Source organism: Botryllus schlosseri, chromosome 7 (assembly GCF_051294905.1).
Source record: "Botryllus schlosseri isolate E-star chromosome 7, Bs_hap1, whole genome shotgun sequence".
In the NCBI taxonomy this organism is placed as follows: Eukaryota; Metazoa; Chordata; class Ascidiacea; order Stolidobranchia; family Styelidae; genus Botryllus; species Botryllus schlosseri.
In genome coordinates, this window is record NC_137242.1 from 8,736,572 (window position 1) to 8,762,638 (window position 26,067).

General features: G+C 42.0%; 1 protein-coding gene across 1 annotated transcript; it reads right to left on the reverse strand.

Annotated features, from left to right (window-relative positions):
• Positions 1 to 141: 141 nt before the first annotated feature.
• LOC145442657 (uncharacterized) lies at positions 142 to 18,287 on the reverse strand. The gene is made up of 16 exons (XM_080320631.1): positions 17,990 to 18,287; positions 15,745 to 15,895; positions 15,421 to 15,529; positions 12,530 to 12,709; positions 11,641 to 11,828; positions 11,400 to 11,584; positions 6,900 to 7,165; positions 6,643 to 6,831; positions 6,341 to 6,555; positions 5,554 to 6,245; positions 5,244 to 5,485; positions 3,586 to 4,835; positions 2,056 to 2,168; positions 1,273 to 1,402; positions 606 to 711; positions 142 to 524 (listed from the first exon to the last, which is right to left on the reverse strand). Exons 1-16 carry the CDS (start codon positions 18,200 to 18,202, stop codon positions 299 to 301), a joined length of 4,455 nt encoding a protein of 1,484 aa, XP_080176757.1. The 5' UTR covers positions 18,203 to 18,287; the 3' UTR covers positions 142 to 298.
• Between the last annotated feature and the right edge of the window lie 7,780 nt (positions 18,288 to 26,067).

The window sequence follows — 26,067 nt, forward strand, 5'->3', positions numbered from 1 at the left end:
GCCTGCGGTACGCGTCCCCCAAGGTTACTAAGACCACCTGAATTTTTATTTCAGGTATTCTCACAGACCGCAATCGCATCTTAGTTGCGCGAAATATCGCAGTGCGATATTGTTGTTTGAATATTATTTTGCAGCGATAAATCGTGTTCAACATATCTTTAATACATGTCAAATCACTGAACTTTATGCAAATAAACACGCTATAAAATGTAAAAATGTTAATAAAGAAAACAGAAGCTGCATATATTCAAGAGCACGGTAAGCCGCTTAGGGAATGTTATACTATGCCTATTCACTTTCATTCCGATAAATACTCGTATATACTGACTATTATCAAAGAAATGACAGTGAGCGTTAATATACTTTGGCTTGTGTCACCCGTGACAGAGCTGGTTTCACAATCCATGTCTTCTTTTCCGAATTGTTCTTCAGCTGGACGACCGATGTTCCACACTTCAAACATCTTCCAAGTTCTTCGACAGTGATCCAAGCTCGTGTCAACGCATGTCTGCAATTCTCGCCACCTTTACATATTTGTTCGAAATATTGTTATCATATTCCATATTAATTATCGGCTCATAGAAATCTTGAATAATATAGATTACCTGCAGTTGCCCGTGTCGTCTCGAGTGCTGTTCCAGTCGCGAATTTGTTTGAAGCACTCGTGGAATACGGTCGTCATACCGGATAGCTCGCAGTTTTCTATGTCCACTGTCAAACGAAAGTTGACAATTTTGTTGTAAATGTTGCATGATTAGGCACCTCTTGCTATCATTTCGCTATTGCTAGTGTACATTGTTTTCGAGATGGCACCGCTGAGAAACATGGACGTCAAACGTTTACTGTTTCACCCGTGATACCTTCCACACAATAACTGCGTACCCTTGATGCAAGTGATAGCGATTAGACCAGTTTCTAAGCCATCGGAATCTTCATCAATTCATAGCATGTCACCACGAGCTTAATCACAAGTAATCCTGGTAAATGTTAAACATCCTATGAATAACCAAGTCTCTCGAATCTAGATTTAAAAATGAATAAGAGGTTATTTGAATGTAGTTTGATTGATGTAATTTGAAGTAACAGTAATTGAAGTTAACTGTGAATTATAGAAAATATATTTAATTAGGTATGGTTACAACTATACTCCGATGTCTTCTGCAGATTATAAATAGCAGCTAAGTAAATGACGTGGTGTAAATAAGTGGTTACAGTTGTTTACATGCGAGCTCGCTTGTCAAAACTGAAAAAATACCCAGTATATATACTAACTTGTACGCTGATGCTTGCATTCTCTATCTTCAACCGTGAAGAAAATATCATCGTTCGCGTTATGATTCCAATACGGCCAGTAACTCCAAACGCCATCAGCACAATTATCGGTTTGAACTCCTACACAGCCCTGTAAATGGATGTCGATTCATGCGGATTCATGCTATTCCAGTCTCGATCAAATGTACTGAAATATTACAACTAGTGTTGCAGTTAAAATAATTGGTGTTTTGAAACACTTTGTTTAAACCAATGTTTTAAAAAAATGACATTTTAGAAAGATGATAATTGTTTTTTTCTTCAAAAGTTGTATAATTATGCAATGACTGTGTAAATACTTTCGCGAAAACATGCAATATGACGCCACGGACGATATCCGCAGTCGATATAGTCGACGTACACGATATGGAATGGTAGGGACTCTCGAAATCATCGTCGGTTCAACAGTTACAGCACGTAGATCATTGGTACGGAATGGATGTTCTGATGATGATGACCGCCTACTGCACAATGCTGCATTACAATGTAGATCTGGTTAAAGCTATTTTTGACCCGATTAAGACATGGATCGGCAGCCTTTGTCAACAAAGGAGCCATATTTACCCTATATTCCTAATTGTCGATGCCATTACACTGTCACATCACAATTAGATTCGTGACGTCACATCTAATAAAACAAAACAAACGAACAATGAGAAACATGTTTTAAAGAAGCGCCATGTTTTCAATATGTTTGTTTTAAGTTGATTTTTGTTTTAAATGCAACCCTAATTACAACCCTACCTGGAACGCATGGTAACGGCAACGATAAATTTTGCTGTCCTCGTGTAGCGGGAATGTTCTGGATGGAATGACGCAGGCGTCAAATAGCTCCAGAGCTCGCTGCCTGCCGCAATCTATCAAATTGGATATCGATAATCAGATATGATGGATATAGTATTTAGTAACAAATATTCAGGAATGTAACCTTGACAACTAATATATCAACGGCAAAATCGAATATTGACGTCAACTCGATTAGGAACGGATTAGGCCCATACTAACTGTATGTTGGTGTTAGTAGCTATTTGCAACCAGCTGACTACTAGGGATGGTGTGAACCTCTGAAAGGTTCAGGTTCGTGTGAACGCGAACCTTTTTGAAAGGTTCTGTGTGAACGCGAACGTGAACCTCATGACGTCACGTGACGTCATATTGCTAATTCCAACCCTATCTTTCAATGAATTGATAGCCTATATTAATGTACACGATACCTAGCTACGACTCGGGCCACATGATGCCACAATGCTGGAGTACATATTGGCGTTTTAAACGACGCTAAATGTATCAACTGAGGCAATCAAAGGATATAATAATCCCATAAAATCAATATCTTCCGTCGCTTTGCCAACAATTTCGACGAGGACTTACCAGGGAATATAAGCTTACGCCTAAACGGTCCAGGCCAGACCGGACAATGTATTCGGCGTCTGAGTATTGCTACATGGATATTGAGCAGAGTGTAAAACGGGTTTCTATACTTGCTACCGATATTACCCCATTAACAAGTTATACCGCAATAGCCAACACCTCAATCGCACGGATTTGGTTTTATTGACGCAGTAAAGATATGAAGTCAAGACTGACGCCGTACGCCAGCTAGATTTTGTACATCAGAAACGATATCAATCTCATTAATTGGTTGAATAAGCATCATTCGCTGACTACTAATTTTGCTCGTGATGTTGTGTGATTGCGGGTCAAGCTCACAGCAGAGAGTCACTAAATATTCACAAACGGAAAGCTGGATATTTCGAGCAAACTTTTGTAAAAAAGCAAGGAAAACTTTTAAGATTGTAAAGGTGCGTGCTCGTTTAGTGTTGATTTTTAGTACTGCCAGCGCCATGCATAGAGTGGCCCGCAGTTGAGATGCAATAACTTTGAACCAAAGATGTTTTAATGACGTGGAAAATTGTAATATATGAAAAAGGTTCACAGTGCAGAACCTGCCAAGGTTCTGCTGTGAACGCGAACCTTTAAATTTCCGAGGTTCACATACAGAACGCGAACGTGAACCTCACGTTCACACCATCCCTACTGACTACTATAGTTACAGTCAGTCATACAAACTATATATATCTTTCATAATTAAAATTATATATCTTTCAACGAACGATGTAACTGTGATCAACGTCACACTTTCGAAGACATCTCATTGGTAATAATTTGAGAAGAGCAAAAGACTAGGTGGATACTACTATATTCGGAGGCTATTTAATAATATAGTAAGACGCGACAACAATCAAAATAAAATCCAAATCGCAACCGACTTACACCGCTTTTTCTCCCAGTCGTAGTTTGCATTATGCGCGCTGGTGGTACCATTTGATATCGTAAACGTTCCACTAGTAGTTGCAAGATACTTCCCCGTTGTCACTGCGGTCGAATATGACGGGATACTCGGGTACGTGCTACTAGAAGTGGTGTTAGTAGCAATGGAGCCGCTATCCGAAACAGTCTGATCAAAGTTATCGTGATGTACCGTAGATGCACGGGTGGGAATATCGGAATAATTAGTAGAGGCAGTTGAAACCACGGTAGAGAAAAAGGTAGTTTGATTGGAGCTTAGTGGAAGATCTTGTTCCACCACCTGTACCGTAACTGTCGTATTTGCTGTGGTCAAGTCTGTGATTGATTCAATCGAAGTAAAGGACGTGTCACTGACACTGGTTGTAGGCGATGGAGTTGTAGTTGATTGAATTGCAGCGGTTGAAGTTGTGGATTTTTTATTACCGCGGTTGCTCTTCGTAGGCTTCTTGTTCCTCTTGGATTTAGTTTTCGGTTTCGGCGTCGCGGGCGGAAAAATCTCCAAATACCGCAAACCTGCGACAGCACTTTGGAATGCGGCGTTGTAGGTCAAAGCGACTCTGTTGGATCGGGCGTTGGATCGGTCATCGACGTACTGATCTTTTTTGTCCGGTCCGCCAACGACAGCTCCGTACAGGGTGTGTGGATTATGCTCCTTTGAGTACAATGCTGTGAAGTTACACGGATGACTCGGTACCGACGGGCAGGAGCTTGCCCTATGGTACGGCTGTTTGGGCGGCATTGGTCCATATCCAACTACAAAGCTCCGTCCTCCTCCATCCCCTAGTATGTAATCGATTTGTTTCTTGGCGAACTTCCTATTCTCTTTAACTTTGATCCCAAGGTCCGCTGTCATGAGACATATCAGTGCTGCCCCAGATGCGTATTGAAGAGTTCCCCACTGAGGTCGGTATAAGAGTCCTTTAGGAGTGTAATCTCCATTTTTGATGATATTATCACAGAACTCTTTGGCTTGTGTTCGGTATTTATTCTTTTTCGTAATCTTTGCCAGTAGAACGTTAATTCCAGGCAGTTTATCGTCCCAATAAAAATCGCGAGAGGCGTAATTTTTCATACGGAATTGCTGGTACTTTGACGTGGCATCTCGTAAGTATTTGGTTTCATTTGTAGCCAAGTGGAGCCAAATACTTGACCAAACTAGCTCGTCCTTGTAGCCGTTGAAAGAAGGGTAGGATGGACCAGCATCGGGTATAGATCTGAAAATCAGTAGTAATCATGTTCCAATGTGGCTATAATTGACTGATCCTACTCCTGGAACTAGAATGTACTCATAAGATTGGAATAGGATTTAAAATTCCCCTTTCGAAAATTATCTTAATGTCACAGTCTGAAAATCACATAAGGATGAGGGCGCAAATTTATACTAGACTATGCGGTATGCGCATATGCAAACTTCATATGTTTTAAATCACCATTTGGGGAGATATATCGGTGTGGAATTGTTCATATTTAAAATATACATGTATCAATAATTTAAAGTTTAAATCAGAGTTTAGAACAATGGCATTTTAGGCTATGATATAACGTAATCGCTTGACATAGTACTGTACATGACCAGAATTGAAATTCGCCATGCCTGATTATTGACAACGTTTTATATATACCTGTGATAGAGTCCTCTATATTGATCTGCAAATTGGTATAACTCTTTTGCGTGTTTGATAAGTAGCTTGTAATACTTTTCATCTGTCGTCTTGAATACGATTGCTGCAGCAGACAGCGCTGCCGAAGTCTCGGCTGCAAGCTCTGTACCTGGAGAGATCTTTGTGATCTTGAAGGCAGGTCGGAAATAAGTTATATCTTCTGGTCGCAGCCAATGGCTACGTTCAAGTGCACTGGAGCCAACCTGAGACGTACAAATACTTGGTTAAATTGATTGAATATTCCGTGATATACAGTAATCAACAACTTCACCTGGCCATATAGTTCAAATTTTGAAGTGTGACACTTCATGAAGTATAAAGTAAACCACCGAAGCAACGATTTCAGTTGATCGTCTTCCCCTGCACCCTGATAGGATTCTCGGAAGTTAATCATTCCCCATGATAGCACCGTTGCTGTAAACGCCATTGGAAAATTGAATTTTATGTAGTCGGGTCCATCAAAAAATCCCCCGCTCAAGTCTACTCCGTCAGACGACTTGTCATCTACGCAGGCTGATCTTCTCCATGGTATTCGAGTGCTTGGTGGTAATCTACCAGATTTCTGTGCCTCGTAGAACATATTTGAAAATCGGAGGACTTGTCCATAATCTTGATGTTTATCGAACTTTGGTAGTATGGCTGGCATCAGCTCTCCGGGCTCGGGATCAGAAAATGTCTCCATAGCAACTTGAATTTGTAATACTCCGGCAGCAAGAGTTTGGAAACCGGCGTTGCAATAGACACTGACGCGGTTGGAGGTGGATGTTCTATCGTCAATGTAGTTATCCCATACATCCGGTCCACTGACTAACGCTCCCGTCAACTCATTCGGATTGTCGGCATCTGCATCCCGGTTAGTCCAAGAGCATCTCTGTGATAATTTCGGGCAGCTACTTGCCCTATGAAAGGGCCGCTTGGGCGAGTTCTTTCCATAACCGACGACGAAACTCTGGCCCCCATCCCCTACACAACATAAAGCGAAACCATGTACAAAGGAATGTCGTTGTGGCAAAATAAGCTCGATAGCAATACCTCTATTATGAGTGCATATTGCTCACCTAAAATGTAGTTGAGTTGTTGCTGGGAAAATTTCCTGTAGACATTCTTACGTAATCCAAGATTTGCGGCAAATAAGCAAATGAACGCCGAGTTGCTTGCAAGCGCGGTGGAATCCCGTTTCGAAATATACAGAAAACCCTTGTGCGTGTAATTGAAGCTACCTCCCACAAGCATCGAATCACAAAAATCAAGCAACTGGAATCGAAATTCCGTCCTGTGTAAAATACAGGTTTATTGATGCATGTTTACAGTGAGGTATAATTACAATCACCACCAGTACATTATGTAGGCCTACCCCGACCTGTTTGTCATTTGTGCTAGCAGAGCAATCACAGCTACTTGCTTATCGTCCCAATCCAGATAATTCATCTTTTTTGACTGTTGGTGTTGTGCCAGCCGCCTTATTGATAAATCCAAATACTTCGTTTCCTTCGTCACCCCGTAAAGCCACCCAGCTGCCCACGCGATTTCATCAAAATATCCGGATGACCTGAGCGGAAATAGAGACGTATGCTGTACTGTAGTTACAATACAACATATCGCCGGTGGTCGTTTTACTTGTATTTCGAAGTATTTATAGCGTCTTGGTATTTCCCGCGGTAACGATCGGCGAAGCGTAACAGGGAAATGGATTCATTCACAAGTTTTGCAGAATACACCGGATTTGTAGCACGCAAGGCGATTGAAGCTGCGGCAAGTGCGGCTGCCGATTCTGCTGCAACGTCCGAGCCTGGTCTACTCCTCGTTACTGCGTACGATGGACGAACTCCACGGATATCCTCGGGTCTCATCCAGCCAGTGTTGTCAGTCTTCTCGTCTGAGACCTATTTCATAGACACTTTATCGAATACCAGCTTCCATTGATTGTAAGACTATACGCACTACCGGTACTCAGTTGAAGTGGCGAGTGGTTATGCAGGTAATAATCAAATTCACTGTATTTGTCGAGCAAGAACGAGCTATATGATGATATCTATGCCTGCGAATTGAGCATGTCATTCGTATCCGTGGTGTTTCGATTACAATGTTCTATGGCAGGGGTGGGCAAACTTTTCAGCTCGCGGGCCGCATTCAACATCTGAATCCATTTGCGGGCTGCACTATAGTATAATCGGGATTATAAGCCAACTTTTATTTCTTTATATAGTATATGCAAGGAGATACGGAGATAATACATAGATATGGATTAAAACAATTCAAACATTGAGTTGATGATATCGCACATGCGTCAGAAACGTTAACGAGACTTCAAAAGCTGACCATCTTCTATTAATTCGTCGAAATAAGGGACTAAATTGGGTTGTACCGATTCTTAGGACTGGATGGAAATTTGAATATGTGAGCAGCGATCGGCTCATAGATATGCTGATTTTGCGTTTGGTTATGCTTCAGAACGCACAACACTGACACATCATCATAACCAGAATCTTACCTTTAAATACCATTTAGCAAAAGGCCTACTGTGTTAAACTTGCCTTCTTCACGTTCATTTGTGAGGACTATATCAACATAATTTACTGTTGTCTCAAACATTTGATTAATTCGGTTGTATATATCGCACCTCCTAATTAGATACATTGCACCTATAGCTAGGATGTTCGGATTGAAGTGCTGTTTCAAATTGCAGCAGCGAATTCATTACAATAATGTCATATTATGACAAGTAATACATATTGCGCCACCTCCGATGCCGAAACAGAAGTGCCTATCAGTTGATTTTTGATTGATTGCAATGCATTCATCTTACACTTTTCGCTTTTGAACAACTCGTTATGAATGAATTGAGGCCGAAGTTACGAACAATTTGCACCTAACTGCGTATATAGGGGGCGAATCCACACAACACACGCGCAAAATAGCTTTTCCAAGTACAACACTGAAAGTCGGAGTTTTAACCAAAAATAACAATTGTATCCGAACTATTAGATTTCCGTTTTTCGTTTCTTGGATGTTTAGCAACTGAAACGTTCTGAGTGTGTGGGTCCCGATCCGAGATCTGGCTACTACGCCAATAGTAAAATAAAAAAATACATTATGAAGATTATAACTCAATCAATATCATGATGAAATATATTGGGAAAAGTTTAACCCAGTCTCTCTAGTAATTAGATTTGTACTGCGCATTTTATCAATATTTCTATTACATTTCTCGATGCCTTCGCGGGCCGCACAAAATGTCATCACGGGCCGCATGCGGCCCGCGGGCCGTAGTTTGTCCACCCCTGTTCTATGGTCATTTACACCAGGCCGATATTTCTTAATATGTTTCCTGTTTCGTGAATATGGACGGTGACAGGCGTAAACGATAAACATGTGCACTGTGCAGTGCAATGTGTACTGTGCATGTGCATCAGTGACGTGCGGTCCAATGAGGCAGGTGAGGCAGTGCCTCACCTGTCGTCATGGGCGGCCGAATAAGTGAAAATTGTGAAATCTCTCTGTGATTATTGATATTTTACATCGATGTTCATAAATAACTAAATTTGAACATTTTTTAACACAACATCATCAATTTGCATAATTATTATTCAAAAATACAGCGCGAAAGGAGAGTTGCGGCACGGGTGAGGCACGGGCGGGTCGCGCCTCACCTGCGACAATGCAATTCATCATAAATAGCTCGGAATTCATAACAACTGGTATCAATCAAATGATATCGTCACACTCATTCTGAAAATCCAAATATTAACAGTGTCAGACCACCAGAACCCCCTCAAAATCGCCAAGGAAGGTGACATTCGGCTTTATTACGAACAATGCCGTCGCAGAGCAACAATAACCAGGCTAGGCACAAACGAATTTGCCTCATGCACTATTCGCTAACAATTGGACAATCGCAGCACAGTTAAACGCGCTATCAATTTCGGAATACAACAGTCTTGACCAGAGGTCTCAAACTCAAATGTGCTCGCGGGCCAATTTCCTACTTTTTGATGGCGCCGCGGGCCGCAGCCCCAATACTAGGGGAATCCAATGTATTTCAAAGTAGGCCTTATTTCCGGGTTTCGGGAATAGGCCTACTCCTGATTACTAGGCTATGTTGATCATGTCATTACCAAAGTCAAATAGAATCAGCGTTTAATTTTACCTTCGAATGTTGGAACAGATCAATAACAACTTGAACATAATGGATACTGTGCCATAGCAATAGAAATGTGCAATCGCCGACGAATCCATTAGTGTTACAGCTGTGAGGCGTTGACTACGACTAGTTCATACTCGCCACATTTAATTAGCGATAATATCATATATAAAGACACCCAAGATGACACAAGATGTATCCGACTCTACATCAAAGGGGCAACAATGGCGGTTGCCATACCTACATGCTTAGATATCTAAATAAGCTAAGCAACGCAAGCTACGACCTTTTGATATTTTACTATTTCTCCTACCAGTTTGATAGTTTGTTCATAGTGTCCTATATGGTGTGAACACAAGCAACTCTCACGGCTCAGTGGAATTGGTCTACGTCACACTTTCCATTTGGTCAAAGGCATTTTGACGGTAATTTTTTACCGGCTTGCGCAGCATTAAATTTGATAAAACGGGTATCAATGGAAAGCTACCACGCAACTGATTGCGAATGTATAAATTTTATTCTGTTCGTGGTCCTGGAACTCCCCAAAATAATCCTCGAATGTTGCATTGTAAGTGAGTTTGGTATTGTGACGCAACCATGCCGTCTGAGCAGCTCAGGAGCAAATGCGCACGAGAATGAGAGTGTGAATGCTCAATCGCTTGCGCAACAATGGCCAATACACTTGCAACATGCGGTGCTCCTCACCGGCTCCCAGACGTCATTGCTGCGTTACCATACCAAACTCTCTTACAATGCAACATTCGAGGCTTATTTTGGGGGGATTCCAGGACCACGAGCAGAATAAATTTATATTTTCGCAATCAGTACCGCGGTAGCTTTCGATTAATACCTGTTTTATAAAATTTCATGCTCGGCAAGCCGGTCAAAAATTACCGTCAAATTGCCTTTGACCAAATGGAAAGTGTGACGTACACCAATTTCACTGAGCCGTGAGATTTGCTCGTGTCCACACCATATAGGACACCATGGTTTGTTGCGTGCATGGTTGTACCAAGTCACGGCATTCCTAGTCACAAAAGTCCTTCTCTGATTGTAACGTTAAACGCGACGAGTACGAGTACGCGTAATTCTGCAGAAGGTCGCGCCCAAGTCCAAATCACAATTTTAAGTCACGAATCATCAACGAGTCATGTCTTACCATCATAAACAAGTAATGTCACGTAGTAGTTGATCTTCCGCTGCGGGGTAACTTTTGAAAGTGATGTATTAGGGAAGTTTTAATGTAGTTTCAGGCTTCCGAAGTAGTTTTAGAGCGAATTTCAAGTTCTCAAATTAAAAAGAAAATCGGTAGTTAAATATTGTTGAATACTTCGAAAGCCAAAATGCCATCGCGGGCCGCACAAAATGGTCTCGCGGGCCGCATGCGGCCCGCGGGCCGCGTGTTTGAGACCTCTGGTCTTGACTGTCTCATAGGAATTATATATAGTAGCGACGGCCAATACGTAATGCGGAGCTAATACATTCCCTTACTTATGTAGCTGTTATTTACTTTCCGTTAAATTGTGGTATGTGATAGCTACTTGCACAGGCTGCATTGTCTTTGCTTTATGCTTCGAATAATTTATACCGGTACTTGAAGAGATAGTAATTATTATCCGTCTAAACTTGCCCATTTAGCACAATAGCGACCAGTCCTACATGTATTGTATAATGTGGAATTGCAACGGCTATCAGTGTGCAAAGAAAATGCTCTCTATACCCGCTGCTGTTGTTATTCACATTTTGGATCTCTTTATCAGGTAGGCTACTTTACGTGCGTGTGTGTTTGTGTGTGTGTGTGTGGGGGGGGGGTCCGTGCCTCACCAGCCATGAACCTCACGGCACGTCACTGTTGTGCATTAATGCGCAATGCACGACTGCACGTACAGTCAATCAATCAATACTTTGCTCATACTCTACATTTTTTACACGAAATTATTCAACCTGTTCTATATAATTCCAGACATGAACTTTACCTGGACGTAGAATTGATTTGGGCTTGTGTGGCACTTCAGTATGTAGTCCGTGCCCCACTTTATTGCCGCAAGGAGATTACCCAACTCCTTCGACGCAACGTATCCCCGTTTAAATTCGATGGCGCCCCAAGATAAAATCGATAATGCTGACGCTGTAGGGAAGCCGTATTTCACATGGCCACCGTCTGTACGAAAATACAATAGGAATAGGTTGAAATAGGAGCTTACTGTAAAATAGTACCTGTGTAGTATCCTCCTGTCAGGTCAACCCCTTTATCACTGCCGTCTCTCAAAGCGGAATGAGATCTCCATGGAATTGGGTAGTTGCTTGGTAGATAACCCGATCTTTGTGCCGCATAAAACAGTAGTGATTTTTTAATGACGTCTCTTAAGTTGTGTCGGAATGACTTGGAAACTGCTGGAGTTTTTCTAGAATGCAAAAAGGATAACATTGGCCTAGGTTTTCAAACAAAGTCTTATATATACAATATGCATATATGGACTGAAAGCTGATTAATATTGAGCAACTCGTATTGTTAATGCAGGATGCCGATTCGATCGATCTTTTGCACAACTCTCGTTGGGACGTCTGAAACGCCGAGCCTATGCATGCGAATTGGTAATAAGAAAGGTATATCATAAATACATACACATACTATAATCACCAATATCTGTATCACAAATGACATGACTCATGCCGTTTTCACAAACATGGTACCTTCTACTGCACCTTGAGGATCGTAACAGCACTTCGTCAGCCCCTCCCCACACAAAAAAAGTTGGTCATGCCCCCCCCGCCCACAGGGTGATAAACCGAATTTCTGGGGGCCGCCCCCGGGCCCTCTCAAGCTATCTGCATTTTGCCGCAACTTATCGTCTACATTAGATGTCAGTTTAGTGTGTGAGCTTGTTCCGCCTGAAATCGCGAAAAAATTCTATAATTCATGATCGAGTCGGTCATGGGGTGCGGAAGTTACGGTCCTGCGTATATGGCGACACGATAACTATAGGTCGAACAAGTTCTGTACTGATGCTTGGCTTCCATCGGGAGGAGTTAGGTTGAAAACGAATAAAAATGTTCAATCGCAATTCAATATATTTCCATACCACAAATGACATCCAGATGTTACCTTCTTGTAGTGAGCGGCATCGCTGTTGTAGACGTGCGTAGGAGGATATTGATGGGCGGCGTGCGCCATCCGAGCCATGGTAGCCGGGTAGTTGTTGTTGTCGTGCTAGTTTGTCTTATAGTAGGTTGGGTCGGTGTTGGTGTCGTACTCGTCGTTGTTGGTTTTAGACTGATGGGTTTCCTGGAGCGATAGTGAATAAAGTATTTAGAATAAGCGTAACACCATCTCGTAATGCAGGGAACATTTTGAGTACTGCGTGGCACATGACTCGCACAACGATTTTTAGCGCACCACATGATTTTTTAAGTTTCAAATTCCGTATAAAAATGCGAAGCACACCATCAGTGAAGATATGTCAGGCAGGAAGAGCTCTCACAGGTATGAGTGAAAGATATTTTCCATGGTACGGATCATACGATGTTTGATCAAATCGAACATGTTGCTATTTGCAATTTCTATATCAAGGTCTTCATCAGTTAATCTCTAGTTAATCTGATTGCACGTGGTTGCGCATATTTCCCACTATGTGATGCGCGTGTAATGTTTCCGAAACAATTGGCCATAGATTGATGCATTGTAAAAATATGACGTTTACCGGGGTTTCCTTGCCGACGCCTGCATGAAGCTCGACGCACCGCCTACGTTAACTAATTTACTCATTCTGCCGCAATATTTTACACCGGTCGCCGAGTTTATCATTTAATGCGACAAGGAGATATGAGGATAAAATTGTTTTTGATTACATATCCTGACAGGCTCAGCATATAAAGCAAATACTATACAGAGAAAAATATTATTGTCGTGGCCCACAATGCCGGAAACGGCGACAGGCGCCACTCCAAACTCATAATAATAATAACATACTATATCAGGGGCGGGCAACATACGACCACCAACACTAACAAGACAAATCTGCGTTCCAATGTAACTGTTGTTAACGTGCAGTATTTACTAAGGGTTTCTGCGTCAGACATGCAGCCAGAGTTCAAAGAACCTGTTGGCAACTTTCTTCGACCACGGATGTTTCATTTACTTTATCAGCGATTGAAGTAGCCTACATGACGTTAATAAATTGATTGAACACTGCCTTTGGTGTCTATGCTTTAAACTAAAAGCTTACATTAAATACGATTTATTATTTGTATAGGTGGATAAATCGGCGTTTAATCAATCGATTCAGGAATCCGACCCGTCAAGTACTTAATTTTCCCATATCAGGCATGCCGACTGGACAAATTGCCCGCCCCTGTACTATAATTACACATTCACGAGGGTTAACTCGCCTTGCACCGCTCAAAATATGAATGGGAATAATGTGCAAATTTTATAGTTGAATCTAAAGCAGGGGTGGGCAACATACGGCCCGCGGGCCGGATCCGGCCCGCGAAGGGATTTTGTCCGGCCCGCGGAGAGTTTTCCGTCTAACATGATAATGTGGCCCGAGGCCCCAGTCTGCCGAGCTTTCCCACTACTTGCTTACTACCTCCAAATTTAGTGACTGTATGTTATGATATACTTGTATGCGCAGAATGCGAGAGTGGAGGATACGCGTAAGTTTGCCGAAGCGAGAAGATTTGCATTATCGGCATTTACGATGTACTCAACCATAATGTCGTTTGTGGTAATCATGGTGTTTGTCGACTACAATGGTAATTTACACCTGGCTGTTATTTCTTATTCTTCATTCCGTAACCGCCGACTTATTGTACCACGGCACACTTTTAGGCTTTTGTAAGACGTAGGGTTATCATATTTTAGAAATCTGAAAAGAGGACACTTTTTAAAAATTTTCAGACTTACAAAACCGGAGGAAAATCCGGAAAAATGGTAAATTTCTCCCACTTCGTGGTCGGTTGACTAAAAAAGAAAGGTCAACTTTCTCGCCCAGCGCCCAAAATACAGTTTTTCCTTTCACATTACCAGTTGATTGACTAAAAAAAAGGTCAACTTTCCGGCTCATCTCCCGAAATAACCGCTGGAGCGTTACTTCAGTGCTAATTTACTGTATCTCAGTCGACTTTGCCATGTATTTAACCAAAATTCTCCAAAAAGAGGACATTTGGGCGTCCTACGAGGACACTTTCATAAAAGTCAAAAAAGAGGACAAATCCTCTTAAAAGAGGACGCATGGTAACCCTAGTAAGACACCGCTTATACCAGGGGTCGCCAACTCAAAACGGGTCGCAGGCCACTTTTCAAATTTCGTAGAGGACGCGGACCTCATGAATTCAATACCGAGAATAATCTGGCCACACAGTTGAACAAGGACGTTATCTCATCACCTACTCCACCCTAATGAATTGATATCTTCGTAAATTAGGCATACCGGGGTTATCGAACGCCTTGAAATCTTAATTAAGGATTGCACCGTGTGTTGATTGATCAGATAGAAGCAGACATGGTGCTGCCTGTATGACGATGCTATTCTCAAATTCACATTGTCTTCGTCATTATCGGCTAGTAATGGCTTTGAGGTGACATTGCTGTCGTTAAAATACATTCATTTAATACGATTTATTCGTTGTAGCCTATATGTGGATGAATGGGAGAATAATGTGCAATCCGGCCCGCCAAGCACTTAATTTTCCTATATCCGGCCCGCCGACTGGAGAAGTTGCCCGCCCCTGATCTAAAGCAAGTATAAACCTCGTATCAGTTCGATGCACCAGTTTATAACTAAACGGATTGACATGAATATAATGAAAAATGTCACATTAAAGTAATTGAAAATTTGATTCCCATATTTCGGTGTATCGTACACCAACGCTCCTGTGTTTGGGCACAGAATTTACATTTCGCAGTAAACCATCAGTTGATTGATTGCTAGTGTGCATAGTATTTACGAAATGAATTTATTGGTGGTGATTAGTGTTGATCTCGGTTTTTCATACCTTTGATCTGCAGGCAAATCATCCACTCTGCTTAGGGCTTCAGCCACCGTCTCCGTTGGCGTTTCGTAAGCCACGAATAATACTTCCGCGTCGGGTGGAGGCTGATATACTGAAAAGGAACGCTTATCATTGGAACTGTCCATCTTAAATTGACATGTCAAGTCTAAATTAACTACGAGGTTCACCCTCTTTCGATATCGCTCTATAACATTGCATTATTCAAGTACCAATTAATTGACCGCTTCCGCGACCGCAAGCTTACAGCTAATCCTAGGCGCTAACAATGCAACCGTACACGTCATTGTAGTCACTGTGAATTTTCACCTGTTTTATCCCCGCTGGGATATTGATTGCCCTGTAGGTAAAGATGGAATATCTTATCTTTGTAGTAATAAATCACAGTGTTGTAGTCCTTGTTCCTAAATACATATTCCTTGCTATTTGGATGAGCGTCGACAAGTTCGGCTTCAAATACCTGAATGGATAAGTAAATAGTTGGCGTCCATGGCGAGTCTCTGATTCTGCACATGCAAAATATTATGCTGATATTGCATAATTATGAGTATCGATGCATAGCGATACACATGTTTTCCGATTATATAGCAGTGGTTCCCAACTTTTTTGGATGTCGGAGCCGCATTTCAAACTTCAGAGCGCGTATGGAGCCTCATAAAAACACTCGAATAGGCTAACGAAAATTTAAAGGTAGCATAGCCTACCTCTGGTCTGACCATCCAGCTAATTCAAAAGCGTGCACGCACATAGACTTCTATAGGTTCTATATCGGTTATTTTGGCGTCGATAGACGCAGATTGGCGGGATCTATACAATAAATTGAAATATACGGAAAATGCATATCATTACTACAACATACCATTATGTCGTTATATGATAGCTCATCACTCATCAGTCCCCATACATTCCAGCACTTAATGCACACTCTGCACAGGTTTGCGGAGATTATGCTCTGAGTAGTATTGGACTTATTGCCCTTTATACCTGACTATGAGCCGTTACTCTGATGTTAGTAAAATGGTGTCGTGATATACTCTTCACAGAGACGATAGATCAGGGGTCGCCAACTCAAAATAGGTCGCGGGCCACTTTTCCAAATTCCTGGAGGCCGCGGGCCGCATTACATCAATATCGATATAAAAGTAGGCAACGCAGTTCAACAACCACGTCTGATAACTCTACGTTATTACAACGCTGTGCTTTCTAACATAGGCGACGGTTATAGTCACCACAAAAGAACTAATATTTTATTGAACAAACACAAATACAACAAAAAGTATCATGATCATCAATGTCATTATATTTTGGACTATGAGCTGTACACGATACCTGACAATGACAACACTCTTTAGCCGCTAAAACAGGGGTGGCCAACATTTTTGTAATTCACGGCCGCATTTCGCGTACTCATGTAGCCTGCGGCCGCATACCGGTGGTTAGTCGTGATAAACTAGCTGGGGCCAAATACCCACGTTATCATGTCCATGTCCATTGCCGGTACACTCCGAACTAATCTATATGCACATATCGGCTTACTATGCGCACCAAATCGTTAGTAGTTATGTTGTAAAGAGCCACAGAGAACCAATCTGTAGTCGCGCGAAGCGCGAAAAATTTTTCATGTTCATGAGTGAATTTCGTCAATAAATATTAGTATAGTTTCACATATTACTATAAAATATTTATCCTTTCTCGGCCAATGTGATCAGATTCCCAGATACAGCTGATGCAGGGGGTATCTGTGAAAACTTAGGGTTGTTATTACAAGTGTCGACAGCCGCATAATTTTCCTTCTACTGCTGCAGATTAGCCACCCATGGATTGAAGAATCAATATTGGGGTTAGCTATACACGGTAGGCCTACTTGCTAGACAACTATCTCCTCGTAAAGCATGGTCTTTTGGAGCGCCCGAAGTCGTTTTGCAGGCGTCTCGGTCTTGGCAGTGGTGGGCCATTGCACGTCAAGGCAATATGCCCATTCGTACCAGCAAATTCTTCATCCATGGAATGATATTACCATGCCGAAGCCGTATCAACTAGTGAGTAATAGTGATAGTGGGCACATAGAATGGCTCACTTTGAAAAACAACAACATTATGTTTCAACTGAAATCAATTTTAGCGTTTCAACATGATTTACTAAGCGTTTTTCTGAATTTTTTTCAAATCAGGTCGCGGGCCGCAAAATAGGACCTCGCGGGCCGCATGCGGCCCGCGGGCCGCGTGTTGGAGACCCCTGCGATAGATGAAGGTCTATCACCAGCAGAACTCAAGATATATGTCTAGCTCTTGACGCCAGTCTTACATGAATTCTCTTTTTCGGTTTTCAGAAGCGGCCTTTGGACGGCTTGAGACATAACCAATGTCCCTCATTTTAGCATTCATATACATAAATTGACTATAACTATTCATCGAAACGAACAACAACTTAGTCTATTATATTTTGTGGCATATTTACAGGTAAATTTGAGACCCAAGAAGGCTACCTGGGATCCGTGGTTGGGAATCACTGTTCTGTAGCATCACTAAGATTATTCTGATATGTAAATACTCACGTCGAGATCAACAACAGAATTCTGGTATTTGATGTACAAAAGCCATCCATAATCATATCTCTTTGCGATTGGTAATGAAATCTTCGCAAGGAATCCATCTTCCCATTCCTGCTCTAACTCATAAACGCATGGTACAACGGTAGTGGATACATCATTTATCAAAATTGCCACTATGATCAACTCAATCCAGACATAACCGTATTTTATAAACATTGTAACACTCGCGAAAAAGTTATAATATACTCGAAACTACCGCTCCGCCAATGATCAATGAATGGTTGCTTAACTGGATTTGTAGAATGGCTTGAAGTGATTTCAACGATTTCCATGCCCGAGGCTATTCAGGGAAGGTCGGCATTCCGGCTTCAGCTGTAGTGACGAATGTAAATGAAAACAATATTATGTGATCAAACTGTAGCAACATTAATTTTTCTGAGCGAATGGCCACAGGATCATGGAGGGTGTATGGTATTTAGTGATTCCGAGTTAAGATTTGCAGACCGTGAATTGACAAATCTTGAAACGTTTGTCGCGAAAATCCACTTGATGGCAACATAGCCCTTGCAAGTTGATTGTGTTTCCTCGTCGCTGTACGACTGTGACATTTTCTATAATTATTATTCGTATAATTAAAACAAAATAGGAAAATATAGTGGCGCTTTTCACATTAAAGCCTGTTGCGCAATATCAACGTACACGTACATATTATAAACCACACATTAATATTGGCAGAACGAGACCAAAGGTCGAAACTGCATAAGTGCAGAATGGACGCGCATCGAAATCATGCACAAATTAACACCCCTTTCGTGATTTTTAAAGGTATAAAAACGCAGTAATGACCATTCGTTTTAGCAAAGTTGAAACAATGCCGCAAAGCCAAGAACAGGTAGATAAGTAGAAATGTTACTTTGGCCGGTATACTCCACTAACAAGCAGTAGAAAGTTACACATTAGAAAACTAATAAAATAATATTGTTGAGAAAGTAGGTGTTACACTATCTGTACAGTAGACATGTGCCTGCCACCAGCGACAATAACGGAGACCATAATTTACACCTAAGTCGATGTGTGTTCAAATTCAATGTTTGGGTGGACTTCTGACAAATTACTTTTGTCATTTGCAGTGTCGTAAAAGCGATTCCCGATCCAAGCATCAATATAGAGATTGGGATTATGTATGGCACCGTACAATGCGAGTCTTTGGCGGATGCAAACAATAGAACCGCTGATTGTGATTACGAACTTGATGGCCTAATTTTCAACGATCGGTCTCATGCGGCGATTCAACGTCGTCTATAGCTGATAAGGATCGCGGATACGGCGTAGACATCGCTTCCCGCTGTGTTTTCACATGATAAGCATTGTAATACCCATTCACTGACCTGGAATATCAACTTGGCTCTTATCAATTCACCAACCACTAATGAAATATAGAACCTGTTCGATGCATACATGATAAAAACGAGAGCGACACTGATCAGCACTCATCTCAAAGATGCGGTTTAGGTTCCATTCTGTTCATTCAGATCTGGTTCATTGTAGCGTCGTGTCGCTGGTTTCTACTTGTCTCCACTGACCAGAACTGAAAATTGTGTAAAATGGAACGGAATCTTGGGAGTGAAAAGGCGTGTGGTTCTAAGGACGCGGTAGACGATCAACAAAAGTCTGCACTAGACGACAAAGAAGTGGAGTGTATGGAAACTGACTATCCGTCACCCGGACATGCCGTGTTAATAAGTGATAAAAAGCGTGACCAGGAGCCCCCATTAGGCTCGAAATCTGACGCTGATAGTCTGCGCGTTCACCCTGTATCCTCCAAGAACGAAAGCGATATGGTGGTAGAACCGGTATGTTCTATGACGAGGTCTGGACAGGACTCAGCAAATGGCATTTCCAAGTCCAGCGGTGTTTGTAGATTGAATCTGATAGACGACATTGCCAGCAATATCTTAAAAGACTGTGAAGCGGGGAGGAGGATGCCGAGGAGGAGGCTTACGTTATCTTGCCTCCCGAAGACCCCGTCGAGGATTCCTAGACGATCGCATACCCAAGGACATCAAGCTGGGCGGAGGATGCCGAGGAGGAGGTGTACGTTATCTTGCCCGCCGAAGACCCCGTCGAGGATTCCTATACGATCGCATACCCAAGGACATCAAGTTGGGCGGAGGATGCCGAGGAGGAGGTGTACGTTATCTTGCCCGCCGAAGACCCCGTCGAGGATTCCTATACGATCGCATACCCGAGGACATCAAGCTGCGCGTTCCATCGATTTTGGAGTCCGTCCGAACGACAGAGATGTGGTGATAGAACCGCGGTGTTCTATGACGACGCATGGACAAGACTCGGCAAATGCCATTTCCCAGTCTGGCTGCGTTTCCAGATCACTCGAAGGGAATTTGAATCTTATAGCCGATATTGGCAGGATGACCATCAGTTACAGTACAGTTAGGAGGAGGCGGCTTGCGTTTTCGTGCTCTCCGAAGACTCCAGCGAAGAATAATGATCTTAAACGATCGCATACCCCAGAAAATCAAGCTAGGCGGTTTATTGATTTTGGACCCAGTCCGAAAAAGAGGAGACTAGAATGCAGTGTTGTCAAGCCACCTCGACCCGCGATGCGGCTCGCTCGCAGAAGAATAGTACAACCGCAGTCACTAGAAACTATAACACGCATTAGGACTTTGTCGCGCCGGCCCACGCCAAGTTCTCTGGCGGCGAGAGGGAACCGCGGAACCGAGATCCTTCAATTATCGCTCAATAACTCACTCAGAATAAGAAAGGTGGAGGAGCCGCTCCGGCATAAAGTGCTTCGGAGAGAGCTGTTCAAGGCTATTGGTAGAATATTTAACGAAATGGCACGCGAATCAACATCGGGATAATATAAATGTACCATACTTTTGTCGCCCTCATATTGCATCTTCCGGTTGGGTAGTGCTTTTTTGAAATAACCGTCACATATCTAAGGATTTGCGACATTTTTCTTCAGTTTTTGCATGGGTTACAAATTTCGACTCAAATCAAGTTGCAATACAATCTGCGATTCTTTTCCCCGCGTTTCTGACATGAAATATATGTATGAAATGTAAGCTTCTGTTCTTTGATAAATCAAATGGCAGCGTGCCAAAATATAGTTTACTACAGACGGATATGCGACACTCTAGTTAAAATGTGGCCGGTAACTCTTTTCCGCGGCTTGAGTACATTTTACGCTTTTTTGAAGTATGGTAGGTTTGTATTTTTGTATTTGCATTTGTATTTGTACGGTACTGTATTGTACTATATTGTATTGTAATGTATTTGTATATTTGTAATCGCATTGCGTGGGCGTTCAGAACTCGCGTTTCACATTGGTAGTAGTATCCATTTAATTACCATGCTATCCAATGATTCCCCGCTTCAAAGTGAAGTACGATTCCAGTTGACCATTGGCTTCCACGCGTTACGTTGTTCAATTTTAATGTTACTTACCGATGTAAATGAGGATAGATGAGAAATAAATGATCGATGAGCATAAAGGGCTGGATGATGTCGTTTATTTCAATTATGGTTCGTGTTTGAAGGTTCTGCAAATGTGTTGTAATGTTGTATGTTAGTGGCAACAGTGATATATATCGACGATTGTTAATCACTTTTTATTTCGTTATTTTATTCGGAGTTGTATCGTGATATCGTATGTTATAAAACATTTTTACGGAATAAATGTAACTACATGTGTGAAATTCTGGTTTGTTCCTAGCCGGCTTTTTATCGTATTACCACATTAACGAGGCCCTTGCATGTAGCGATAAGTCCTCTCCTCGGCCATCAATTTGAGACAATAATTAAGTACCTATAGACGGGCATTATCGCGCGTATCCCCGCCGTGTCGTTATCGGCGCTTCCTAGAGATGCGGACTAAGGATTAGTCTCACAAGTGTTTTACATCTGATAAGTTATAAGTCCAGGCGCGACGAATATCCTTGTCGGTATTGTTTGTCGCTTGATATACTAACAGATCAAACGACTATTTGGCAGACCAACTGAACTCCAACTCTCTCCTATATTTCATATATATATAAAGAAAAGTTGACAAGTCTAGTTTAGTCGTAATTAGACGTGTACCAGGTGAATGTTCATACGCATGAAAGGGATCACTCAGCATATCAACCATATGCATTGGAAACTGCGAAAATATGAGGAGCTCAAGACGTTTTTTCTTTTCCAATTGTAAGCCTGTTATGCGAGCACCTGACGAGATTTGTCAGTTTTCTGCTTAGGAGATCAAGTCGGTTATAGTTTCATAAGTTGCGATGTGAATGAGTTTACGGGCCGTATTCAATTCAGCCTTCTGTACTTTTAGCTTGTCGAATTCTACTAATAACCTACATTACGTTTCATCCAATATCGGTGCAACTTTCAGTCGCAGAAATATACTGGCCACGATGGAGGGCGGATCTGCATCAGAAAGGGGACGGAAAGCGAGCGGGAATGTTCGTTACACAAGACGGGACAAGAATTGTCTTGCTAAAGGGGTTGCGTCCATCAGTCCCCAAGAAAGGAGCGAAACCGACGAATCCCAAGGTGCCGAAGACATTCTTCCGCATTTTCGTTCACCGCTTGTGGGCAGCATCAGTTCAAGCATGCAAAATTCCAGTCGCCCCGATCGAGCCATTACCAGATGTGATGTTCGTAGACCTATTGTTAGACCAGAAGCAGTGGACAGGGCGAAATCTTTCGTTCCTGGTCATCGAAGGCACAATTCGATTCGCGATAACCCAGATTCAGACACTTCAAACGGAAGCAGTATTTTCGATAGCAGAAACAACGCCTGTCGGTATGATGGAGTCTCGACCTACGCGAAAGATACTATTGTCAAACATAAAACGACGGAAAAGAACATAGCAACATCCAGCAGTACACAAGACAAAAATTGCCAAGGCCGCGGACCGCTACCGATCAGTCCATTGGTGAGAAGCCCAGCGCCTTCACTCGTTGCAACACCTGCTTCTAACAATAGAAGTCGAAGAAGAGGGAGATTTGAATTGCCGCTACGGAAAGTTGTTGTTGTACAACAGTTGAAGAAATCCATTGTTGAAATACATATGAGTGATGTTCCTACTGATAGACATTCTAGTCGAAATAGGAATGATGTTACCCCTGATATACACTCTAGTGATCCACCGTCAATCGGTCGATCACATCTTTCGGCTCAGAGGTGGCGCTATTAAGCAAATGTGTACCAGTCATATAGGTAGCCTATTACAACTATGATCGACATCACAGTTAATTTCGACATGAAATGCTTCATGCATGTGTTTCGGTAGCAGGTTACTGCCAACCCCAGCCCCTTGACCTATCTATTGGTGTATTTCTATTTGCTGAATGAAGTCATCAATACATCCTTTTATAGCCGATTCCTAACTAGGCTGCGACTCTGCGAGCACGTCAGTAACCATTGTCATTACGCAATATAACCGTTACCGGTATCGCATAGAAATGTGAATGTCCTATGTCCTACTTTGTATTGTCATTCCTGTAGCACTGCTTCCCTTTTTCTCGGCTCGCGTAAGTCCATTCTACCCACAGTCACCCTTTTCCCCATACTGTTGATGATAAAGTACCAATATTGGACATTATTAGACACCGGGTATTACTGCGTCACTGCTGTGCCAGTATCATACTCTTGTCAATTTAATCTTTCTTTAATGTAGGCTATAATTGTTCGCTAGTATTTTAATATTAATTTATTTATTCATTGACCGACGATATTATCATATCCAGAACCAATTGATGATTGACCTCTTAACCAGCTATTCGTCGATGCTAGTTTTACTTTTACCACAGTGAGTAACCACTATTTGTAACTTCAAAGTTTTAGGCTATTCTGTTATTTGATCGATTTTAACTTCAGTTTGGTATGCGTCATTATTTCATACGACCTCGTATCATTTACAGTATGTCTTTGACCGTGGTGCAAAAGGCCGTTAGACGATAAGTACCACATCTTTTTGTTAAAATTCCTAATTTTTCTGTCAGCCCCATGAAATTGTTAAGCTGTCTTCAGAGACGATACAAAACAAATTTGACTCAATTCCAACTATGGTAGAAGCCGAGTTATTTGAATTTATCGTTGACAATTCACAGATTATCCTTGATTGGGGGATAATCCGAGGATTATCAACGAAAAACTCCGAGAAATCCGCTTCTATAAGTTGAGATTGATGCAAATTTGTTTTGAACTCTCTATGAAAATAGTTCAACAATTTTATTGGTTTGACAGAAAAATCTGAATTTTTTAAAAATTTTCCTAATAAATTAAAAATGTTAATTGGTTTGCAGCGTTTTTAGGGTAGACTGACAATTTAATCACTGAACTGCTGAAATCCAGAAAAAAGAGTTATTTTTGAACATCCCTACGGTACAACGTACAGCAGGGGTGGGCAACATACGGCCCGCGGGCCGGATCCGGCCCGCGAAGGGATTTTGCCCGGCCCGCGGACAGTTTTCCGTCTTACATGATAATGTGGCCCGCGGCCCCAGTCTGCCGAGATTCCCCATTACTTGCTTACTACGTCAGATTTTAGTCACGGTATGCTATTATATACGTGTATGCGAATTGCGCATTGCGCAGCATACGAGAGTGGAGCTCACGCGTAAGTTCGTCGAAGCGAGAGGACTCGCATCATCGGCATTTATGCTGTACTCAACCCTAATGTCGTTTGTGGTGATCATGGTGTTTGTCGACTAAAATGGCCATTTGAGTCAGGCCGATATTCATTATTTTTGATTCCGTAACCACCGACTTGTAGTACGGCACACTTTCTAGGGTTTTGTAAACACCGCCTATGCCAGGAGTCACAGGCCACTTTTCAAATATCGTACAGGCCGCGGACCGCATGAATTCAATATCGAGATAAAAGAGGTTGAACAACGACGCTATCTATAGTCACCTACTCAACCGTAATGAATTGATATATTAGTAAATTTGGGGTACCGGGCTTGTCGAACGCCTTGAAATCTTAATTAAGGATTGCGCCGTGTGTTGATTGATCAGAGAGAAGCAGAGATGGCGACGCATGTATGACAATGCTGTTCTCAAATCCACATCCTCGTCGTCATCTTCGGCGAGAAATGGCTTTCAAATGACATTGTTCTCGTTAAAATACATTCATTAAATACGATTTATTCCTTGTAGATGTGGATAAATGAGCGAAACATGTATCAATTCAGCAATCCGGCCCGCCAAGTACCTAATTTTCCTATATCCGGCCCGCCGGCTGGAGAAGTTGCCCGCCCCTGACGTACAGGAAGCATATTAAAAATTATTTCTCCAGTTCTCTGTAATATCCCATTCACCAAAGAATTGTTTGAAGTGGGCCCGGAATGGTTATATTGTTCCCCACCGGAGTGGAACCAAAACCTAATCACACAGTGGATGCGGGGATAGGATCATTGGGTTTCGCAACGTGAGCGGAGCAGCGGATGTACACGAGAGTTATAGAAACTTCCAGGGCCGTAACTGTGGCACTCCTAACCCCAAAAATTATTTCGTGGGTTGTTTGTTGGAGGGATATCCTTGACTTGAAAATTTTTGCGGCGCTTTGCGCGATTTCATGTTTGTACAGGTCTCATTTTAAATATGATTACTAAGAGAAAAATGCGCGTATTTTGGAGTAATAGCCATATCGGCGGCCGCGATCACCACACATTTAATACAACTATGACTCTATAATAAAAAAAGGGCCACGGAACATTTTCCAACCGGAAAAATGGGTCAAAGCCAATGAACGGTTGAGAACTCCTGTCTTAGAAGCTCTTTAGTATGGTTATCTCTTTGATTTGCTTAACAAAGAGTTATGTAATGTATTATCTGCATCTCAATGTTACAATTACGCAAAGGCTTGTAAGCTAAAAGTTTAACGATCCAAGCCAAGCTCGACAATGCCTGAACTATATGCACATTGTACAATTGTGCAGCATATAGATCGCATGATTGATTCACTGTGGTTTAAATTTGAGCCTTTGAGGCAGATTTGGACAACTAAATAATTCTAGTTGTCAAATTTCACTTGATTACAGCGACATGCCGGTAAACT

Coding starts and splice junctions, on each gene's coding strand:
- LOC145442657 (XM_080320631.1), bottom strand. CDS start 18,202: ATGTTTATAAAATACGGTTATGTCTGGATTGAGTTGATCATAGTGGCA. Junction 15,896..17,989: donor ATTCTGTTGTTGATCTCGAC/GTGAGTATTTAC, acceptor TTATCCATTCAG/GTATTTGAAGCCGAACTTGT. Junction 6,556..6,642: donor CTAGCACAAATGACAAACAG/GTCGGGGTAGGC, acceptor TATTTTACACAG/GACGGAATTTCGATTCCAGT.